Source organism: Crassostrea angulata, chromosome 4 (genome assembly GCF_025612915.1).
Source record: "Crassostrea angulata isolate pt1a10 chromosome 4, ASM2561291v2, whole genome shotgun sequence".
Taxonomy (NCBI): Eukaryota; Metazoa; Mollusca; class Bivalvia; order Ostreida; family Ostreidae; genus Magallana; species Magallana angulata.
The window spans coordinates 18293542-18314888 of record NC_069114.1 but is presented as its reverse complement, the minus strand read 5'-3'; the positions used below and the strand labels follow the sequence as shown (position 1 = coordinate 18314888).

General features: G+C 34.3%; 4 protein-coding genes across 4 annotated transcripts; 2 read left to right on the top strand and 2 right to left on the bottom strand.

The window, feature by feature from the left end:
- Positions 1–210: 210 nt before the first annotated feature.
- On the bottom strand, positions 211–3509 carry LOC128182590 (ribonuclease P protein subunit p38-like). Its single transcript, XM_052851311.1, has 5 exons — positions 3370–3509; positions 2544–2594; positions 1978–2265; positions 1035–1254; positions 211–720 (listed from the first exon to the last, which is right to left on the bottom strand). Exons 1-5 carry the CDS (start codon positions 3492–3494, stop codon positions 226–228), a joined length of 1179 nt encoding a protein of 392 aa, XP_052707271.1. The 5' UTR covers positions 3495–3509; the 3' UTR covers positions 211–225.
- A 1118-nt stretch (positions 3510–4627) lies between these two features.
- On the top strand, positions 4628–5884 carry LOC128182131 (uncharacterized). The gene is made up of 5 exons (XM_052850743.1): positions 4628–4714; positions 4858–4966; positions 5084–5215; positions 5317–5381; positions 5532–5884. The coding sequence occupies exons 1-5, from the start codon at positions 4628–4630 to the stop codon at positions 5748–5750; spliced, it is 612 nt and encodes a 203-aa protein (XP_052706703.1). The 3' UTR covers positions 5751–5884.
- Positions 5885–10987: 5103 nt separating this feature from the next.
- LOC128182587 (uncharacterized) lies at positions 10988–13260 on the bottom strand. Its single transcript, XM_052851307.1, has 2 exons — positions 13184–13260; positions 10988–13025 (listed from the first exon to the last, which is right to left on the bottom strand). Exons 1-2 carry the CDS (start codon positions 13204–13206, stop codon positions 10988–10990), a joined length of 2061 nt encoding a protein of 686 aa, XP_052707267.1. The 5' UTR covers positions 13207–13260.
- Positions 13261–19747: 6487 nt separating this feature from the next.
- On the top strand, positions 19748–20913 carry LOC128182596 (uncharacterized). The gene is made up of 5 exons (XM_052851317.1): positions 19748–19834; positions 19919–20015; positions 20137–20268; positions 20378–20442; positions 20586–20913. Exons 1-5 carry the CDS (start codon positions 19748–19750, stop codon positions 20802–20804), a joined length of 600 nt encoding a protein of 199 aa, XP_052707277.1. The 3' UTR covers positions 20805–20913.
- Positions 20914–21347: the final 434 nt, after the last annotated feature.

The following is a 21347-nucleotide window of genomic DNA, read 5'->3' as shown; positions in this document are numbered from 1 at the left end:
AGGTTTGATTGAACTTTATTAAACATTATTCAATTTTCAAGGACAGGCACCAGGCGTTCACGAGAAAAGTTTCTTGAAGAGATCAAGTTACTTATTCTAATTTATAGCAGCCAGTTTCGGCTTCACACTCTCCAATATGAATGATTCAATAACTTTTCAATTACATGTAGCTGCAACAAGGGCTCTCTATTTAAAAGTATCAAGAACACATTATTTCAGGCATATTCATTTATTTTTGTTTCGTTTTCTTTTTTTGGACTTTTTGACTTTTTGTTCATTCCCAAACACTGGCATGTACCCAGTGGATTGATATTTCCTGAATTTAGCCAGATCTTTGACCTCAGCTTTATGTTTCCTTTTATGCCCAAACTCTGGAATCATTTTCACCTCTTTGGTTGCACTCTCATTTGAAAATGGGATGAAATCTGCTCCAAAACATTTCAAATTGGAGGCAGAATTCTTGTACACATAAAATCTGGAATAATCTGTATCTGGCGCAGTCTTTTGTGTATTTAGTGGTTCGGTATCCTTGGATACCGTAGTTGAGGCTGATTCAGCTAATGAGACATCTTCTTCCTTCCCACTTCCTGTATCAAGGTCTGTGATTGGTCCTTTTTCACTGGATAGTTTCTCTATCCAAGGCACAGTTTGCTCTGGGATAAGACCTGACACAAATTCAACAGCTTCATCCAATGGGCTGGTCTCTTCTGTCTCTGATTTCTAAAGCAGATAAAACAAATTCAGTAAGATTCTGTTTAAAGGTCCTCCACATCTTTGGGGAAAAATTTTGCATTTTTATTCTTTTGAGATGTGGCAAGCTACCATGCACTAGACTTGAAAATGACAAGCAAAACCTAAATAATTTTTTTGGGGGGTAAAATCTTCGAAAAATTTATCTGTAAAATTAACAGTCCCTAGTGTATTTGAACTTGAGATCTGCGAGTTAAATCTACTGTACATGTTAATTGTTTTAAATTTTCTAGTTTGGAACTGATTACTGTTGTTAGAAAATTTCTGGGGAAAATTCATCTCACCTTTATTCCTAAGGCCATTAGAGATGAAATCTTTAGTATGGGACAGAGTGTTGTGCTTAAATTGGAAATGATTGTGGCAGGACAATTCCTTGTGGCAGCTAAGCCAATCATATGCTGTGTTAGCATCTCTGGCTTACAGGAATGGCAGGCCAGAACCAATCGCATTTGATCTTTCTCCAATCCTTTGATGACTTCATTAATTCCAAAACAGATTTTTCTCCTAAAATTTGTTACATGTAGTTTAGAATGGTTAAACATTTGATAGCATTTTTTGAAAAAAAAAATCTAAAATGTCAAATTGCTTTGATAAGAATTTTCATTTGTTAAGTTGTAGTCATAGAAAATATTTCAATATCAATTTTGACAACTCAACTTCTAAAAGCTTTTAACAGTTAAATCGCAATATAAATCTCCTATAGTTTATCACAAATCAACCTGAAAATATGCTTATCCTAGTGCTTGACACCATTTTACAAAGCGATTACCGGTAGTAAACAAATAAAATAAGACTTGTATATCTGCTCCTCTACAATATCCTATACAAGTAAAGTGTACCATAGAAAAGTGGATATACAAATCTAATTTTAATAAGATTGAGTAATGTCAATGAAAGATACGGCACTTGCAGTATACTATGATTTTATTAATATTCAAGGGCATCAACTTATATTGGATTAAGTAAAAATCACAGATTTCATGGATATGTCAAATGATCCTATCAATACCATATGTTATCAGATATTGCATTTCTGAATCAATGAACATTCTAATTTGAGTATCAACTCAACGAAATCCACGAAAAGTTGTTCTCAAAAAATACAGATTGAATATCTTTGACAATACATGAATGCGGCACTGCGTCATATGCAACGTTTACAGATAAATGGATCAGATTCTTCATAAAATAAAGAAAAATGAAATGACTATCTTTATACATCACTACCTTGCTATGCTCATTTTACTATGGACGTCTCCCTGTCCCTCAAATGAAGGCTTGGTCGATTCGTGGCCATCAGTCTCACTTTCCGGTCCTCTCTCTCTCTTTTCTGTTTCTTCTGAGCTTTGCCCCCTACCCCCCTGACCAGATAAATTCTTTTCACTGCCATTTGTTTGATCTGTCTTTTGGTCCTGTTGTTTCAGCTTTCTTTCCTTCCGAAGTCTTTGCTGGTTTAGGATTTTCTGTTTCCGTCTCTCCTCTCTCTCTTCTGCTATGCCTAAAGGTTTTATTGCTCTGAAAATAAAAGTGCAAAAAGAAATTCAAATACGGTAATATCACATTTACATTAATATCAACATGATCAAATGAATGCTTAAACACAGGAGATGTATCAAAATTCATCACACAGAAAACAACAGGGGAATTTATCAATGATTATCGTAGTTTTAAATAATTAAATGGTGGTATGTTACATATATATATTCACGTACATAGATACATGAGTTTTATATGTCAATGAAGCAGAATAGGTGTTGGTTTTTGATCAATAGAAATACAAGTATGTTACTTACTCAACCAGTTTTTGTAAAATCTTCTCTTGTGCTTCTTCTGGTAAACTAATTCTGAAAAAATTTAATCATTATTATATCTAACATGTACTGGTAATATTACATTGCATCATAAGTATACAGTAACACTTCTTAAATGCTCAAAGCATAGCCTTGGAAAAAACAAGACCACAGTTTGAATTCAAATTTAGCCCTATATCATGTATATGATGAATATGCTATTACATGTTATTCAATATATTGACCATTCAAGTGTAAGGTTTTGGCATTTTATTTTTCTTTGCTTTTTTCAAATGCTAATACTTGATAATCTTGATCAGGCTCTGTATCTGAAGCCAGCATTCAAGAATTACAGTCAATCGTAACCAAACCGACTCGTACCCAAACAGACTTGTAATCATTTTGTTCAAGTAAAAAATGACTTCTGTTATAATATTACGCCTGCCATCAAAGAGTGAGAAGAATTTAAAAATTTGTCAATATATTAAATCGATTTTCAAAGAAAAGATTGCATGTAAACAGAAATTTTCTATCAAATGTTGATATGAACCTCGATCTTTGGCAAACTTTTAGGAGATGGCATTATATTATCAAAAATCTACATTCATTTATCCCATAATTTCTTAGTTATTGTAAATATATCAAAACCTAACCTTAACAGATTATTTTTTACATTTACAACCCATGTATCAATGTTTACCACCCGACCAATGGATTATTATTCTGTTTGGGTACGAGTCGCAATACACAGGATACACAGTCGAATGCATAAATGTCACCCGTTTTATACAAAATTTTAGAAATAACAACGAAAACTCCAAAAGTTTACCTGTGAGTAACATATGGAGTACATAACACCATTTTCTTTTTCTTCTTTTGTTGTTGTTGTTTGGCTCGCATTTGGTTTTTTAAAGAGCCTTGCATTGCCGAGTGTGATAATGTGGGGGCCGCCATCTTTATTTTTTAACCTGAATCACTAAAGACCCGAAAGACCCGAATGACCTGAAATATATCAATTTAAATAATTTTGTGCAAATAAGTGGTGGGAAATCAGCATGGTTTGAACTTAAAAAAAGAACACGATGACAAAATGATAGTTGAAGGTGGTATTTGACATTTTGCGATTTGAACAATGTCACCGAAAGAACATATACATGTACAAGGCCTATTGATTTTTTTTTGTGTGTGCTAGTTTTGACCATTTATAAAAGTCACCAACCAGTGTCGAACTCTTTATTTACAGATTAAAAGTTGTAAAAGTTGGATGTTGCAAAAAATTTCATAACTTGTGAAAAAACAAGGGTTCATTTTATCAGGGACGTACATGCATATACTATGTATATAAACGTCCCTGTTTTTATTTATAAAAACCATATGATTTTCTATCATATACCGTGAATACTTGTTTTTTCCTAACAAATCGTTCGATTATTATGTGAATACAACACGTTCTTTAAGAATCTCAAGAATCTCTCACAGTTTTTTCCTTGCTTTTCAAGATTTTTCGATCCTCCCTTCCCCTCTTCCCTTATACTCAAAGTTTCAATTGTTAAGTGTCCCCGATCATTTGCCATTAAAAAAAATTCACATGACCCCCCCCCCCCCCTGGAAATTTCTTAATTCCACCCTGAGGGATTTAATCTACTGTCAAGCATCAGAGCACCAGAAAATGAACTTCAAAATTTAAACATTATGGATCTAATTGCAACAGAAATAAAATACCGAAACAACTTGACAGATAGAAGGACAGTATTGGGAGAAAGCAATTATACAAACGAGCTCGAATTGATGAAGAAAAAAACCCCGCAAATTTTAGCCTATTGTTGGACATCAAATATAAGTTCAAATCATTGCACTTTGATTCACTATATAATCGCTATATACCAGTATAACATATTCAAAAATATTTTATATAAATTCATAGTCGGAAAATGACCTTTTTGGTTTTGTTTTTACCTTCATCCCTATTGAAACGCATCATAATATCATGACGTCACAAACGTTGCGAGTTATTACCGTTGTCAAACAACACCAAAACACACGCTTTTGTTGGAACCTTGTTTGCAAAGTTTGATTGATTTGTCAAAATGGAGAAAGCTGGATTCGAGACTAGATTGCGGTCACTCCTGATGGAATACGTGTCCACTACTAACACACGGACAATGACCCCAGTGGTGTGTTTGCTTTTTATATCCTGTTTGTGTTTGTGGTTTTTTTCGTATGTTTAGTCTTGGTAGACTAAAACATCTTTATAAATTATATATCTTTACAAATTAAAACTGTATTTCTTGATTTCTGGACTATATGGTTTTTAAATTTTATTTTACAGAGAAAACACATCCTACAGCTGTTGATGTTTTTGTACGGAGAAGAGAATTTCAGGGAAAATGGTGGATTTTCTTATTCTAAGAACAAAGATGTTGCTGGTATGTAAATATAACAAATCTTTCAATCTAATCTTCTGAAAAATCTCGGTTCCATTTTTTAATGATCTATAATTATAAATTGATTGAATTAATCAAAATTATAATCTTCAATTTCAGACCAACAGAAGAAGTACGTTCTGTATGGCTATCTGTTCATTGAGGCGTTGAAGAAAAACACGATAACTGAGACCGACTTGACCACACTCCAGAGAATGTGGAGACAGCACCTCCTGTCCCTGGTCAACAGAGGTATAATACATTATGTTTTTATTTGGCTTTGATCATTTTTTAAAATTAAAATCTTTCACAATTTTGCTTCATTTTTATGCATCTCTTTTCCATCTCTGTAGAACTGGTAAAGACAGCTGAGAAATACGAGAGAATTCTCCATGACAGCGGGGAGACAGTTTTTAACGTAAATATAATTATATTATATACATTTCATCAAAATTTAACGTTAAAATTGTAAACAATTTTTTTCCATCGATCAATTCATTTCTACCTGGTTGCTTTTGGCAATGTTGAACATCACGTTTAATTAAATAAATTCTTCTCTATCCTGTAGATCAAACGATTTCAGCGACATCTAGAGATAATGAAAACCAGCGATCCAAATGCAGAGGACAGAACGAAATCCAAAAGTCACGTGACAAAACTTGGAGTTGGCCCGTTTTGCTTCCGAAGACCCAGACTTCTTGAGAGACTCACAATGTCACTGAAGAATAAGTTTGGCCGAGGAGATCCGAGAGATTTCTTGATGCTGAAGTTCCAAGATATTCAGTAAATTATGTGGCGTTTTAGTCACCTGGCTATGGATCTTACTTGTGGCGTTTAAGTCACCTTGCTGTTGAACTTTTAATATGGATTTTCGTTGTGGCGTTTTAGTCACCTGTCTATGGATCTTTGTTATGGCGTTCTAGTCACTAGCTGGTTAATTATTGAACTTTGTTTTCGTGTATGGATTATTCGTTGTGGCGTTTTAGTCACCTGACTTAGTCTATGGATTATTGTGGTGGCGTTCTAGTCACATGACTATTATATGGATTTTTGTTGTGACGTTTTAGTCATTTTACCATGAATTTTTGTGGTGGCGTTTTAGTCACCAATAAATTGACTTAATTTTTTGTTCTTGTTTTGTTCTTATTTTTTTTAATATTCTTTTGTGATATTATACTAACAAATGTTTTGAAATTAATCCAATAAAGTTGTAGATGCTTTCTTTGGTGATTCATGCGGGATGTTTATATTTACATTTCTCTCTTAACAAATTAATAAACTGATTTTAAAAAAGTAAGTATAAGCTATAAGTAACAGCCAAACCGTCTCCTATGGGAATTTGAGTCTGACATCATCATGATTATTTCGTGCAGTCCGTGGATTTTTTAAGGTCGTTGTAGGTTTCGCGCAATCGATAAACGGGGCGTGTAGATTTCAGTCTGGTTGTTTCTATTATAGTATACTTACATATATGACACTCGTAGGATCCACTGAGATAGGCTGATATTGGCCTCATGATAAACATGTAAATGTAAATATTTACATTTTACCGTGTTTTTCCATTAAATTCTGTGCTCTTTAAATGCCTCTAAATGCAACAACTAATCACTGCGTATGAATTTACACGTAATTTACATAAGTAGTGCTCAAACAATGATTTCTATGCTATCGGTTAAAAAATATATTCCATGAATGTTGACAAAACACCATGTTTTACAATTAATCAACAAAAAAGTTGACTTTATAGATAAAAGCAAAATTTCAAGAGTTATTTTTCATGGGTTATATTTTCATGCTCGTCGATCTCAACTCAACACTCTAGGTCTTAACCAGTTTAAACCGGTTATGTAAAACAGCTGTTCTTGCTGTTACCAATTTACTCCCTCCGTGATCTACAATTTATATTGATTTATTTAAGTAAATAATTGATTTGATCAGTAAGGGAATGTAAATATCAGCATTAAATGATTTATTTTTTATGTCGTCGTGTTAATAACTGCCGTCAGTTGAGCAGACAAATTATCATAACGCGCTATCGCGCGTTATTCAATTTGTCTGCTCACCTGACGGCAGTTATTGACGTCAAAACTAAATCATTTAATGCTATAATATACGCCAGCGTGAATTTTTAAGGAGGATGGATAGTCATCAGATTTACCTAAAATCTTAAGATATGTTTTAGCTATAAATTATAATTTAGTATGAAAAAATCCATGTATTTTCCTTTTAAATTTGGGTATTAATATTTTCATATAGAGCTCTTCTTTTAAAGGAGATCAACGCAGTCTAAAAATAAACATGGCCATCGAGCCCTCTTATCGCAAATCTAACATGAGTGTATACGCTGCGACCGATGGACTGATGGGTTTGGTGATGACACTATTGAGTGTGTGTAACTGGTTAACAATTTGAATCGCATTGCTATACCTTTGAGCGGTTAGAGCTTTGGCTTTTATTTTCTTTGGACATCACATAACAATTTTTTTAATCTTTAATACCACATTGATCCTAGCTGGAGTCTAGTCTACTCTTGTAAGAGTTATTTCGGCCATAAAATGTAATACAGGGTATCAGTGTTTTACAAACACATACTGTCCGTATTTATTTATATCAACTTAGAATATATCATAGTCTGGAAATTGGACTCGTTGAGTCAATAGCCCAACTGGCCTAAACATTATAAACCCGGGTATGGGGTCGGCCAGTATGTAAATTTACATGTATAGCTATAAGTGATCAATACTGTCCATAGTGTGAATGATACCAAATATATGTTTACATGCACTCGGCTAATCGTCGTCTGAGCAATAATATCATATTAAGGCTTATGACAAAAAGGCCCATGGCTTAAACAGACATTTTCTATAACTTCAAAGAGGTTTTCATATCTAAATATAGACACATTACGTAGACGACTGAATTTACATAGCGGGTATGTTCCGTATGTATAGGCAAAATACAGTGATACACAAACATTTTACGCGTATTTCTATCGAACACGACAACCACCAAATACAGTAGGAAGTTGGCCATTAATTCGGTATTTTGGTGTTAATATATATGGATTTCAATTGTCCAGCGTGTTTTCAGTATCATTCTATGGAGTTACATGGAAATGTCTGATTCGGGCTCTTCAAAATCGTCAGAGTTGTAATTGTAATCATCGCATGTTTCTATAGTATCTACATGGAAATAAACGCCAAGTCCAGATAAAAAGGTTTCAACAAATTTATCCGTATATATTTTTATTAACCTACTGCTTCATTACCGATTCATAATTTTTTAATGATTTCTTTTTTTTTAAAGCTTTTAACAACCTGTACATGTATTTCTGAAATCGGCGTACCCGCTTTTTTCATAAAAAAAAAAGGGGGGGGGGGAATAAATTTCTACGTATATGCGTACATTGTTTTAAAATCCTTTAAATGTTTATAATTCAAGCTTATATTGGGGACTTCACACGTTAACAGCAAGAAATCTTGAAAAAAATTAAGCACGCATGCAAAAAATTACATTGACAAGCGTTTAAATAACTTTATTCTGACATTCTTAAATTTTCTATATACATTTCCATTACATTATATATATGCATGCGATATAAAAGAAATATGTATAAAAAAAATCCAACTGTTTCGGGTTTCGAACCCCCTATCAAAAAAGTCGGTCATGATTACATCCTATTCTCTCTGCGTTACCACACGACTAACCTAGACGTGACTTAATAATGGGAAATTTAACAGAGTTCTTACATTTCAAAGGTATTAATGATTTTTTTCCCAAAAGTTAGATTTTTTTTAAAAAATATGCTTCTATGAAAAAAAAATCGGAAATGGCAGTTTTCAAGAAACTGTCATACTCTAAACGTTAAGATTAAATTAATTTTATTTCAAGGAGACAGTTTTTTACAACAATAAGGATTCCTCTTTTATTAAGCGTGAAATCTGTGTAACCATTTTCAATACTATATAATGTTCTTATAAAAGTTAATATCAACTTTCTAGATAAAATTCTACCCTGCTTTATATACAACGTTGCAAGCCCAAAAAATAATTGCATCAAATTCTGTAACTTTAATTTTTCCATTTTATCTGCAACTCCTTTAGGAAAAATTAGCATAGGAACTGAAACACCTTTTTTTCTCCCGCACCTATTCTCGATATATTGTTATTTATCAAGTAAGATCTTCTTGCCAATTTAAATAATAATGTAATGTTTTACTATAGATATGCGCACAGGATAACCAAATAATATTATGTTTCCCTCTCAGCCTTGAACCCGTACCTATCTACATGATCAATGAATACTTATCCAGGGTACGATTTCTCCGCGTGGATGGTGGTCCAGGGTACAGATGATTGACATTGTAATATCTATTTTAGAAACATGATAATGTTCTGTACTATAATAATAATTATTATATTACAGAGAATTATCTCATTATCGCAAGAAATATTTTTAACATCATCCAGCTGCTTGTGCTTCCCTCTCCCCAATGCTTTCGAAAAAAAATAAAGCTGATTTCTAGTGGTATTAAGCATGATATGAAAATAGCATGAAGTTTAATGACAAAAAACGTAAAATTGTATTAATAATGAACACATCAAACAAACAAAATACACAGTATTAAAATGGTTTTAATATTTTTCTTTCATTCATCATATCTACATTCTCATATACCATGTATACTAAATGTTTCTAATAGATTTCTATTGAAAAAGACAAAAAGTGCCCTTAAATCAAACTCATTGATATCAGGATTTTCTAGAACCATTTTAACAAGGCCTTGGTCTTTCAGTAGGACGTAACTATCTATTTCTTGCGTCCAAACTCTTAAAGAGACAGTACAGCTGAAAACACATGTGTGAATAACTTCAGATCTATACCCATTGTATCATTTACGAAATAAGAAATAACGTTGATTGTAATAGTTGAAATACATAAAAATCCCTTTCGCATACCTAATTAACGTAATTATGTGCTTCCGGAAATTTAAGGGTTGTACAAACCAGAATAATCTTATATCGTTTATTTGTACCACATGGACTTTGATTGACAGTGATTGATACGTGCTGAAAACTACAAGATCTTCGTCCGACTACGGTCATCATGGTATACGAGGTTAAAGGGACTCTCTAAACGGAACACATCATCAATTTCTCGATAATTTATTGATGGTTTACCAATTTCGGTTCATTTAAAAATGAACAGACATAAATATGTCAAATAACCCCTCAAAGGGCCTCATTTACAATAATGAATTTAGGTTGTAGTAACTCCTATGAAAAACACGCAAAATACATGCTTGCAAAATAATAATTGTGGTTATTTTAAAATGTTGAACAATTATAACCTAGGAGAAGTAGAAATTCCAAATTTTAACAACAAACATGTCCAGGAGAATCTTCTCGAGCCCCGCCTGCGTGTGTACAGTAAATACGCATGCGTATAAGTATAGAAGGCTGGACCCCGGAACACGTTGCGATGTAAATATGTGATAGGTTATACGTAATTATTAATTTTAATGAAATAGTTAGATTTATTTCATGGAGAGGAGAACTTTGTAATTTTATGAAAGTTTATAATACATCCATGAGTAGTACAAAAATACCGAACCCAATCGGAAAATTTTTTCAAGTCGGTTTTTTTTATAAGATGCGCCGTACTGTCTCTTTTACTCAAAAGCCAGAAAAATCTTGTTGATTTTAAATAGCAGTGGCTGGGTGGCCTTCCATGAAATAGACAGGCCTACGTCACATTGCTCTTTGACACCACTATCCAAAGTCCAAGCTCTTGTTAAAATGGTTCCATTAATTTGAGCACCAATTACCATCGTTGTTCAATCTAATTTACAAACAAAATCTGTTGCGCGATCGCGTGGACGCGCCGGATACAATCTGCCTGATATGGGAACTGTAGATGGATGGAGGGATGTATCTTTGTACAGTGCACTGTGTTACAAACAATTGATTTTATTGATGGCTTTAGACAGATATATATGTGTATTCCAAGTAAGTGATTTATTTGCTAGTGTGGTGCTGACTGAACAATTTCCTGTATTCTCTTCTGAGTAGCTGTTGGTATTTCGTTCCATGGATGATGTGGGATCAGCGACTGTTGGTATGAGTATAGAGCACCTTGGAGGTCCCCTGTGATCTGTTGACAGATCCCCAGGATCTCCCAGGAGATGTATCTGTATATATCACGTATATACAGTCCCTGATCATGGTGGACTAGGAACTGTAGCTCATCTAAAGCTGCTAATGATAACGTTGTATCAATGTGTCTGTAACACAAGAACTCTAGGAAGTGTAACATAACAAACAATGGGATAAATAAAGAAGTCGTTCTGTTCTTTAGACCAGACTGTTGTTCTGGTATAAGTTCACTGATATAACAGATTCTGTTGTCAAGATCTATTTCCTCTGCTACAGCCTGTCTTATCTTTGTAGACCAGGACTGTCCTCCTACAGCCTCAGTATACCTCTCTCTGTCTACATGTCTATTATACATCAGATATGGCTGTGCTAACTTGACCTTTGTCATCTCTATAACAGATAAAGCTTCCCTGTATCTGAGTGTCTTGTAATAATATATGGCAATGTACAACATGTCAGATACACACCCAAACTTGGCTGCTAATTTCAGCATGTGACAGGACATTTTGTCTGCAATATACGTCTGTTTGTTGAAACCTGTGTCATTGTGCATGTTTTGTAATAGAAAAGATGTTCTTTGAAGAAGGTTGGTTGTAAGTCTCTGTATCACTACAACTTGATGATGTGTCATTGGTGACTCCACAAACTGTTCTATTATGTGTATGGTTTTGGTAGTATCAATTATAATATCTCCGCTCCTGAAAATGTGTATCATGCCTTCTGACAGTATGACCACTTTTAGATCATAATCAACTTCAGACCTCATTATACTCTCGTCTGTACAAATAGAAAGTCTAGGATTGTACAGGACATCAATGATGTAGGACCTGATAGAGGAACTCTGTAACAGACAGGCCAGACCTTCCTTGTACAACTCGTGTAACTGTAGGAACAATCTGTTTTGTGCTGAGCCATGGACCTTAGTCAGAAACAGATTGTTTTGTGGGATGAAAAAGTTGGGACAAACTCCCTTAAACACCCATTTAAGGAGGAGTTTAAAGCAGATCCAGAAACCGGCCAGGATATTTTGTGGACACCAGTGAGGTAGCGTGTTTTGTTGAATCGTCCAGAAAACTGTTGTCTTCATGTGATAGGAACACAACAGTTTATTGGTTTCTTCTGATTGTTGATCTATAACTTCTTTTAAGAAAATTTTTAACAACCCATATGTCAAAAACTGACAGTGATTCATTGATGAGACAAGTTTATTTTCTGCCAGAGAAAAAGAAATTCTCCATTCTTCATTTTCATGGGGCCCTAATGGGTGTCCTATTGCTACAAAGTGACATCCATTTCTGACAATGTTATCAACAACTTCAGGATCTGGCCATGTGTGACATCTGTCTGTCCAAGAGGAGGCAGACGGAGGCCAAAAGTCACAAACAAAACAGAAGGCAGTGGCATATTGAACCCCTGCTTCATCACTACTACCACAGGGTCCATGTATAGTAGAATTAGGAATTAATGCTGAACAAGTTAACTGTCTCCATATAGAACTAGATATATAGAGTCTATCATTCGTTCTGACACATGCTGAATAGACTTCTCTGTTTACGAATGGTGACAGTAACTGAAGTAGACTGAATCCTGGTGGACTCTCAGAACTGTCAGAGAGAATCAAGGCTGTATTGGCTGTGTTGTAATACTCAGACTGAGACACGTCCATGATCACTTGGTGGTCGTTTAGCCAGAACATCCAGTCCACATCTGATCCCTCAAGTCTGAATCCTTCTCTCTTACTTCCACTTAACGTACTCATGAACCCATCATTAATAGGTAACCTTCCTCTAACCACCACATCCCTGATGTCCTCTGTCTCCCTCCTGAGGGCCACGTCTTGTGAGGTCCCCACTATCTCACATAGTACCACAAACACGGATTCTGATATGTGCTGCATTCCCTCACATCTGTTATTTTAATGTATATATATATTGGAAACTTATATTGTTGTTTCTCATTCTCATCATCATACACAATATTTACAAATCATGAAATACAAGAAGTACTCTTATTGCCTATTTTAAAAAAAAACACGCAACCTGATATACCAATATAATACACTTACATTTGTGGAGGGAAAGACTCCATTTTGAAAGAAATCACATCAGACGAAATTTGCTGCTATTTTATTTTAGGTGCCGTTATTGTCACATTCAAGTCTTTATTGAAAACAGCAATAAATAATTAATAAGGAAATAAAAACGTTCATATGTTGATAAAGATAAATTTAGTAATTTTATAAATGAACATTCAAAGAATACAAAAACGCCCAACTCCGACTTAGAAATCCTTCCTGTTTTGGTTGAAATGAAGTCTAACAGTGATTTAAGTGAGGTGAAATGAAATAATTTCAATACTTGTTCAGACTAGTCTTAGTCACTGTGAATTGTTCAGACTGGAGTGTGAAAATATTTCAAATTAAGATATGGCAATTATATTTTCAAAGAAACAGAAGTAATTAAATTTGAACTTGGTGCCATAACAATCCATAAGTGTATATGTGTGAAGTGTAATGATAATTTTATTATAGTTTTTGATAAAAAAAGAAAAAAAAAAGAAGAAAGAATTATTTCTATAAACTGCATGCTACCCTTTTTGTCTCAGAATATTTTTTTAATTAGTTCGGGTATGTTATACCGTAATCTTGCGGGGAAAACAATTTCCTCCAGAATTGTGAATCACCTGTTTTACAAATGCTGATATTTTGTCAAATAACATAAATAATAAACACATGTGAAAAAAAAAGTAATTATTTTTTTACAATGTATTTTTTATAAATTTTCAAAATAAGCAGTATCTTTCAATTTCCATTTGTTAGTCTGTTAAATTTGTATGGAAAAACCCAGTTTGTGCACTTTTGATTACAAATGACATTAAATGACCAATTCTCAGACAAGTTATTTTTGTATCTATTGTGCATACGTGTATCAGGAACGATAAGCCCGTACAAGGAAAAACGGTATTAACAACAGAAATATCTTTTGTTTTACAAATGTAGAGATCAAAGAGATGCGGCGGACATTATTCTCCAATATACCACGAACGTCATCAATATATTATCAGATCTTAACACATACCAATCTCAAGTCGACCATGAGTTATAATTAACTTAAAATCTTGCTCTTTATTAAATAAAAACATTGATAACACCGGATAGTGTCCTTTAGAGCGATGTGTATTCCCTTTAATTTTCAAAGAGCTAATAGCGGCTGTTCCAAGACCCTCCCCCAACGCATTTTCACGGCTTGTTCGTCCAAATAAAAAAAAAGTTATCATTGTTATATTAATCAAAAACCTACTTTCGTTTTTGAGCCCAACATAGCAAAAATGAGAGTTGACAGACAGCTTTGGCGGATCCAAGTCAGGGATAGTTTCGATCATAATATATATTATAATATTATATAATTAATGATATAATATTGAATGATTACGTATAGAGTGAACGGGGTAACCTAGCTGCAATGATTATAATAATGTAGCCCTCTCCGATTTTCTATATCTGATGTTTACTGGAGAGGGCTACAATTCCACATGATCTCCGTAATGGTGCAAAATTAATTTCTTAATGCGGCTGGCTTCGGTCTAAAATGATCGATTTTATATTTGACTTTCTTTAGATAAAATGATTTTTTAATTCAGGTTGAACAAACTAACCGTATATAAATCAAAACCAGATAAAACACAGCAGCATGTTTACAAGTCGTCTTTTTCAGCAGCCATGACAGTTCTCGCGTGATTTTGTAACGTTTCTGAGTTGGATATGAGATCCGGCTGCTCTGCCTGAGCAAATCAAATAGTGAATTTAATGATCTATTTCCTCAATCACAGATTTTAATTTGAAATATGTACGAAAAAATATCCGCCGGTTCTCTGTGGCGCACGCACTTCAAACTACAATTGCGTATGCGCTGCTCGGAGACAGGAGCGCACGCGCCGTTCCGGGACTGTAGCGTATTAACCACAGTCTACAAGCCAATTTGTATATTTATTAATCCAAATACACTCCTATAGTCTCGAAAGCCTATTACAGGCACGTAAGACTACAAACACGTTATTCCTACCAACCTTAATTTCTTCCCTGGCTTCGACCTGTCGATGTCTTAGACTGGTCCTCTGTCTCTATCGTACGAAAGATGTCTGTATATCGCGCATATCAGACAGGCATTGCCAGTCTATCGATGTCTCGGCCATCAAACACAGACTCTCTGATCCTACTGATTTTCTCAGCTTATATACCCTTCGGGTATCACGTGACCAGCTGAGGATCGAATGGGATGAGTACATGAAACCGGAAGTTAGTCAGCACAATTAGCGAAGGGACATTTCTGATTATAAATTTGCTTCAATTTTATGTGATTTACGCTTGGAGTTTTGATGGGCTTGATAACGTGAATGTCAGTGTAAATAATCAATCTGACATTGTTATATCACTAAAACATCATTTAAGGAAATGGTATATAATAGAAAATTCATATTTACCGCGTTAATTATGTTTAAAATAGGGCAATTCCTATATTCAGTTCAAGATCCGCTCCTGAATATCATTATGATGCATCAAAATGGTGGGTGCGTTCAGAGTACTGCCGTTGGCAAAAGTTACCACTGGTAAATTTTTTTACCATTGGTATGCCAACGGTACCAATGTTTGCCGATAAAATTTACCATAGGTAGACATTTCTGCAGACGATCTCTAGAGCTCCATTAGCGATGGTAACTTTTTAAAGCGCTAAGCATAGCTCAGCGCTTTATTGTCGTTAGACTTCTATTTCCGGTGCAAGGAATAACTGCCCTCTATGAGCAGAAATATACATCATTTAAACTGGTAAGAGGTATAGGGAACCAGTTATCTGGGTGACGGAAATGGCCGAGTAGATACGATTGGTTTGCGGGGCTTACGTACATCAGCACGGGATGCTACGCAGTGATGAAAAAATATAGTGCGTATTCAGAAGCTAAAATGTAGAAAAATAAAATCGATTCTTTGCAAGAAAATGTCAAAAACTGTGATAAATTACTGTTCAAAAGGTATAATTCGTGATTTTAACATATCTTTTTTCAGGCAAGTATCCATATACAAATCGTATTCAGCTTTAATTCACATCATCTTAAGAAAGTAACATATATTTAAAGAAATCTGGCCTTCGATACTTTGAATTGATATTCATTAAACATAAACCAAAATTTCAATAAGGCTCATTTCCGTCTACGCTTGCACACAGTAAATTTTCTTAGAACTAAGCTAGGTTAGCGCTTTTCAGTACTTTCAGTACTTTGATTTATGACGTCACAAATATGGCGAATATTGTGTATATGCATTTCAGGCACAAATTTCTCACCTTAAATCTTGTTGTAGCTGAACAATTCCTTATAAGCATTGTAACATGCCACAGTACAAACTGCATAGAATTTCTTTCCGTACATGTAGGCAAATTGCAGGTGAATGGGGACATTGGTTGGAATATGAATGTCATCTAAAGCAACATTTTGAAATTGAAATTTTCTCCAATTTTTTGCATATGATGTATGCTATCTACTTGGCCTCAATATTTTTCAAGGAAGAGAATATACTCTACAAAAAACTTTCTTTTATAGATGTTCTAAAACCGATCAGCCATACATCGAAAGCTCTCAAACAGAGTTTCTACAAAACACCAACGGGTTTTTTTTTTCAACATTAGGGGTAGGGCCCTTTAGATTGTTGTTGGCATTAACCATAGCATTTACTTTCAAATGTGTCCCTGGACAAACGGTATAAAAATCATCGGGTGTATATGATAGTACAGTAATCTCATATTATAATGACTTACTCTAGCCATGCTTTTCAAAAATCTACGCACGTTTTGCAGGAGAAAAAAATGTAAGAAAAAATACTTTACTGTACACAAATTATATTTCTGAATGTATCCTTTTGGTGCAAAATGATCAACGAGGCAAAAATAATTGAATCTTGGTTTGACATTTTCCGCTAAATAATCAGCCAGTGCTAACAATGGTACACCAAAGGTACCATTGTTAACAATGGTAAATTTCTCACTATTTGTACCCCAAAACTCGTTCAGAGTACATATGGGTCTAATTGCACCAATGGCGACAATTGTTACCATTGACAAACAGGTATTGGTACCACTGGAAATACTCTGAACGCACCCGGTGTAAAGTACATTAATGACCCCAGGTGTTAATTTTAACCCCCTCCCCCCTTTTATGAAATAGGAAGTGATGATGCACTGTATATTTTGTACCTATAATTTTTTACCTAACATCACCTATTGATATCTAATCCATAAGAATCAGCAAGTTTTAGCGCTGAATTTACTGTATATGAAAAGCACGAAGCTTTACAACAGTAGTAGTGGTCAGCCGGCATTCGTGATTTTGTATAGTATAAATCGAGGACGGGCATTCATGTTTACTGTCAGCCTAACCCAGTACAAACTTGTGGAAAAGACAAAATACGCATTATACATTTAGAAAACTTCTGTGAAAACAAGAAGTTTGTACTACATTAGGCTGGTACCTAAAAAATGGAAAACGTATTAAAATTTTAAGGTTTTTAGGAGTTGATTTTAATCAACTCTCCTATGCAGTCACTCTGGCAAACCGAAAGTGAAACAGTGTTTGAACCTAAGCACAAATCATCACCGCTGACAAGTCTTAGTTCTTGAATATAATAGAAAAATTCGATGTAATGTATGCTGAAGCATTGTTTTTCAAGGAAACTTATCTTTAAACACTTTGAAAATAGTAAGATATTATATAATACGAACAGTTTAAATATTTATGTAGTCTCATGTCTTCCTACGCCAGAGTTTAATATAGTCTCGTTCAACCAAAAGCTCGGCTGTCTCCGTAAATCTCCGACAAACAGAGATCGAGGCTCTCTTGCTTGTCGGCGATTAACGGAGACAGCTGAGCGTCTGGTTGAACGAGACTGGATTTCAATATCAGTAGTGCTTGGATCCATACAGTTTTTAGAATTGTTTCGATTACTAATACATAGTTTGAAATCTGTCTTTAAATATTACACAACATGTTTATATGGGGTTTCTCTAAATTCTTGTCTGAAAAGTCTAATTAAAATTCATATCATAAAAAAGTGCGTAATTTAAATACAGACAAGAAACTAATTGCCACGCAAGATAAGTTGATTTTTAAATAAATGATAATCAATAAAATCAACTCCCGTCAGTACTTCAGTACTTTGATTCCTATAGCAAGCGAAAGCTATACCTGTGTGACCCATGTTTGAACTCACGCATGGAATAAATTATTTCAAACAATCACGTGGGTTCTATCCAGGTACATGTAGTTGCTCACTGTAAAACATTGACTCGTTTTAAATCAACGTTGTATGGTAAAGAAGGTTGTTTGATCAATATGGTAATATGCAACTTCAAACTTTATTCGAGTTTTGTTCAGACGTAAAATAATGCATAAAGAATTATAATATTTCAGCAAACGCGCCAATTGATCCACCAAGAGAATAATGCTGATTTAAATGTCTCCTCCTTCTGATTTAAATAGACACAATTCAAGTAGGTTCGATTCGATTTTTCCGGATTTAGATTATTTATAAGCATTTAAAAATCTTGAATTTTTGGAATTGTATGCTAATTTTGGTAAATTTTGGCGTGCACATAAATCAGAGATATCCATCAGTGCTTGAACTATTACGAAAAAACACAATTTGTTGATATTTTCTACATAAAAACAGCACTGAAAAAGGGCCCATTCTCTATAGCTTAAGTGCACTTTTTCTTTCATAACTAATTGTGAAAAACTACGTTTTTTTTTAATAAGGTACATGTAAGTCAGTCCCATCCTCCATTCCTCTCCCCTTACTTTGTTGTGTGTCCCAGTCATCTACCAATAAAAATAACACCCCCCTTACCCGTTAGTAAATTTCTGGATCCACCCCTGAGGGAATTATTCTACCTTTTTAAGAGCTGGCGAAACGATCGAGCAATGCGCAGAAAAAATTATAGAAAGCTTAAACATTTGTCAAGGATAATGTTTGACTGCATTCGAGAACTGTCTCGTTCTCATGCATTAGTCCTCCAAAATGACTGATAATTATTTTTTAAAAAATATTGATTTCTTGAAATTTCGCAAAAGTTATATTAAAAAAACAAATCTTTTCTTTATTAATTAACGTAAAATAAAAAGAAAAATCATGAATATGACGGCACATTGAAGTCGCTGAATTTTCATTGTTAAAAGGAATGGATGGGTCGAGCATCAGTGCATCAGAAATTGGATTCCCTGATTAAAACATGATTGATCTAAATCACTGCGCCAACAAAAATAAAATATATACCAAAACAATATGACAGAGAGAAGGGCAAGAGAGATACCTATTACACAAACTAGCTGGATTTTATGAAGAAAAAACCCCCACATTTGAGCCAATATTTTCAGACGAAACAGAAGGTTTAAAAATCATTATACTTTCAAAGTCGGAAAAAATGACCTATTTGGTTTTCTTTTTACCTTCATTCGTGACGTCGTCTTGCAACGCATCATAATATCATGACGTCACAAACGTTGCGAGTTATAATCGTTGTCAAACAACACCAAAACAAACGCTCTTGTTGGAACCTTGTCCGAAAAGTTTGATTGATTTGTAAATATGGAGAAAGCTGGATTCGAGACTCGACTGCGTTTACTCCTGATGGAATACGTGTCCACCACAAACACACGGACAATGACTCCGGTGGTATGTTTTGCTTTTTTACCCTAGTTTATGTTTGTCGAGGTTTTTTGGTCTACCATCTACTATTTTTACTGTTTTGTTTTACAGAGAAAACACATCCTGCAGCTGTTGATGATTCTGTACGGAGAAGAGAGTTTCAGGGAAGCTGGTGGATTATCTTACTCTAAGAACAAAGATGTTGCTGGTTTGTATATAAATGTTCAAAGCAGAAAAATTCTAATCCAATAAATAAAACTTGTTTACTTCTTTTAAATAATGATCTATAGATTGATTGGGTTAATCAGAATTATATTTTTTAATTTCAGACCAACAGAAGAAGTACGTTCTGTATGGCTATCTGTTCATGGAGGCGTTGAAGAAAAACACAATAACTGAGACCGACTTGACCACACTCCAGAGAATGTGGGGGCAGCACCTCCTGTCCCTGGTCAACAGCGGTATGCACATTATGTTTTTATTTTGCTGTGATCATAATTATTTTTTATCATATTCTTTTTCAAATTAATATTGCTCCATTTTCATTCATCTTCTTTTCCTCTACTGTAAAAATGGCAGAGACAGCTGAGAAATACGAGAGAATTCTCCATGACAGCGGGGAGACAGTTTTTAACGTACGTATTTATATACAAAGCATGCCTTCAAAATGTAAAAAAAAATTTCCATCGATCAGTTAATTTATTCATTTCTACCTGCTTGCTTTTGGCAATGCTGAACTTCACGTTTAATTAAATAAATTATTCTCTATCCTGTATAGATCAAACGATTTCAGCGACATCTAGAGATAATGAAAACCAGCGATCCAAGTGCAGATGACAGAACGAAATCCAAAAGTCACGTGACAAAACTTGGAGTTGGTCCGTTTTGCTTTCGAAGACCCAGACTTCTTGAGAGATTTAAAATGTCACTGAAGAATAAATTTGGCCGAGGAGATCCGAGAGATTTCTTGATGCTGAAGTTCCAAGACATTCAGTAAATTATGTGGCGTTTTAGTCACCTGGCTATGGATCTTACTTGTGGCGTTTTAGTCACCTGGCTATTGAACATTGTTTTCGTGTTATAGTTACCTGAATACGGATTTTCGTTGTGGCGTTTTAGTCACCTGACTTAGTCTATGGATTATTGTCGTGGCGTTCTAGTCACATGACTATACTAGTATGCATTTTTTTGTGGTGGCGTTTTAGTCACCAATAAATTGACTTAATTTTTAGTTCTTGTTTTGTTCTTATTTTTTTATAATATATTCACGCTGACGTATATATTACATGATTTTAGGAAGCTCGTGTAATTTTTTAAATTTTCTATATGAAACAATTATCTACAACTTTAACAAAATGTTCAGTAGTATATTACCTCTCTTTTACCTTTTTGATTGAGTTGGATATTGTAAGCTGATTAAAATATCAACTCAATCAAAAAAGGTAAGAAAAAGATATGGTTAACATCGTTTAATGATGCCTTCTTGCACTTTGATTAAATTTAATTTTATGAAATGTTCAGTCGAAACTTAAGGTACCTC

Coding starts and splice junctions, on each gene's coding strand:
- LOC128182590 (XM_052851311.1), bottom strand. CDS start 3,494: ATGGCGGCCCCCACATTATCACACTCGGCAATGCAAGGCTCTTTAAAA. Junction 2,266..2,543: donor ATTTTACAAAAACTGGTTGA/GTAAGTAACATA, acceptor TTTTATTTTCAG/AGCAATAAAACCTTTAGGCA. Junction 1,255..1,977: donor AGTAAAATGAGCATAGCAAG/GTAGTGATGTAT, acceptor AACAAATTTTAG/GAGAAAAATCTGTTTTGGAA.
- LOC128182131 (XM_052850743.1), top strand. CDS start 4,628: ATGGAGAAAGCTGGATTCGAGACTAGATTGCGGTCACTCCTGATGGAA. Junction 4,967..5,083: donor TAAGAACAAAGATGTTGCTG/GTATGTAAATAT, acceptor CTTCAATTTCAG/ACCAACAGAAGAAGTACGTT. Junction 5,216..5,316: donor CCTGTCCCTGGTCAACAGAG/GTATAATACATT, acceptor CCATCTCTGTAG/AACTGGTAAAGACAGCTGAG.
- LOC128182587 (XM_052851307.1), bottom strand. CDS start 13,206: ATGGAGTCTTTCCCTCCACAAAT. Junction 13,026..13,183: donor GAGTCTTTCCCTCCACAAAT/GTAAGTGTATTA, acceptor TTAAAATAACAG/ATGTGAGGGAATGCAGCACA.
- LOC128182596 (XM_052851317.1), top strand. CDS start 19,748: ATGGAGAAAGCTGGATTCGAGACTCGACTGCGTTTACTCCTGATGGAA. Junction 19,835..19,918: donor CACGGACAATGACTCCGGTG/GTATGTTTTGCT, acceptor TTTGTTTTACAG/AGAAAACACATCCTGCAGCT. Junction 20,269..20,377: donor CCTGTCCCTGGTCAACAGCG/GTATGCACATTA, acceptor CCTCTACTGTAA/AAATGGCAGAGACAGCTGAG.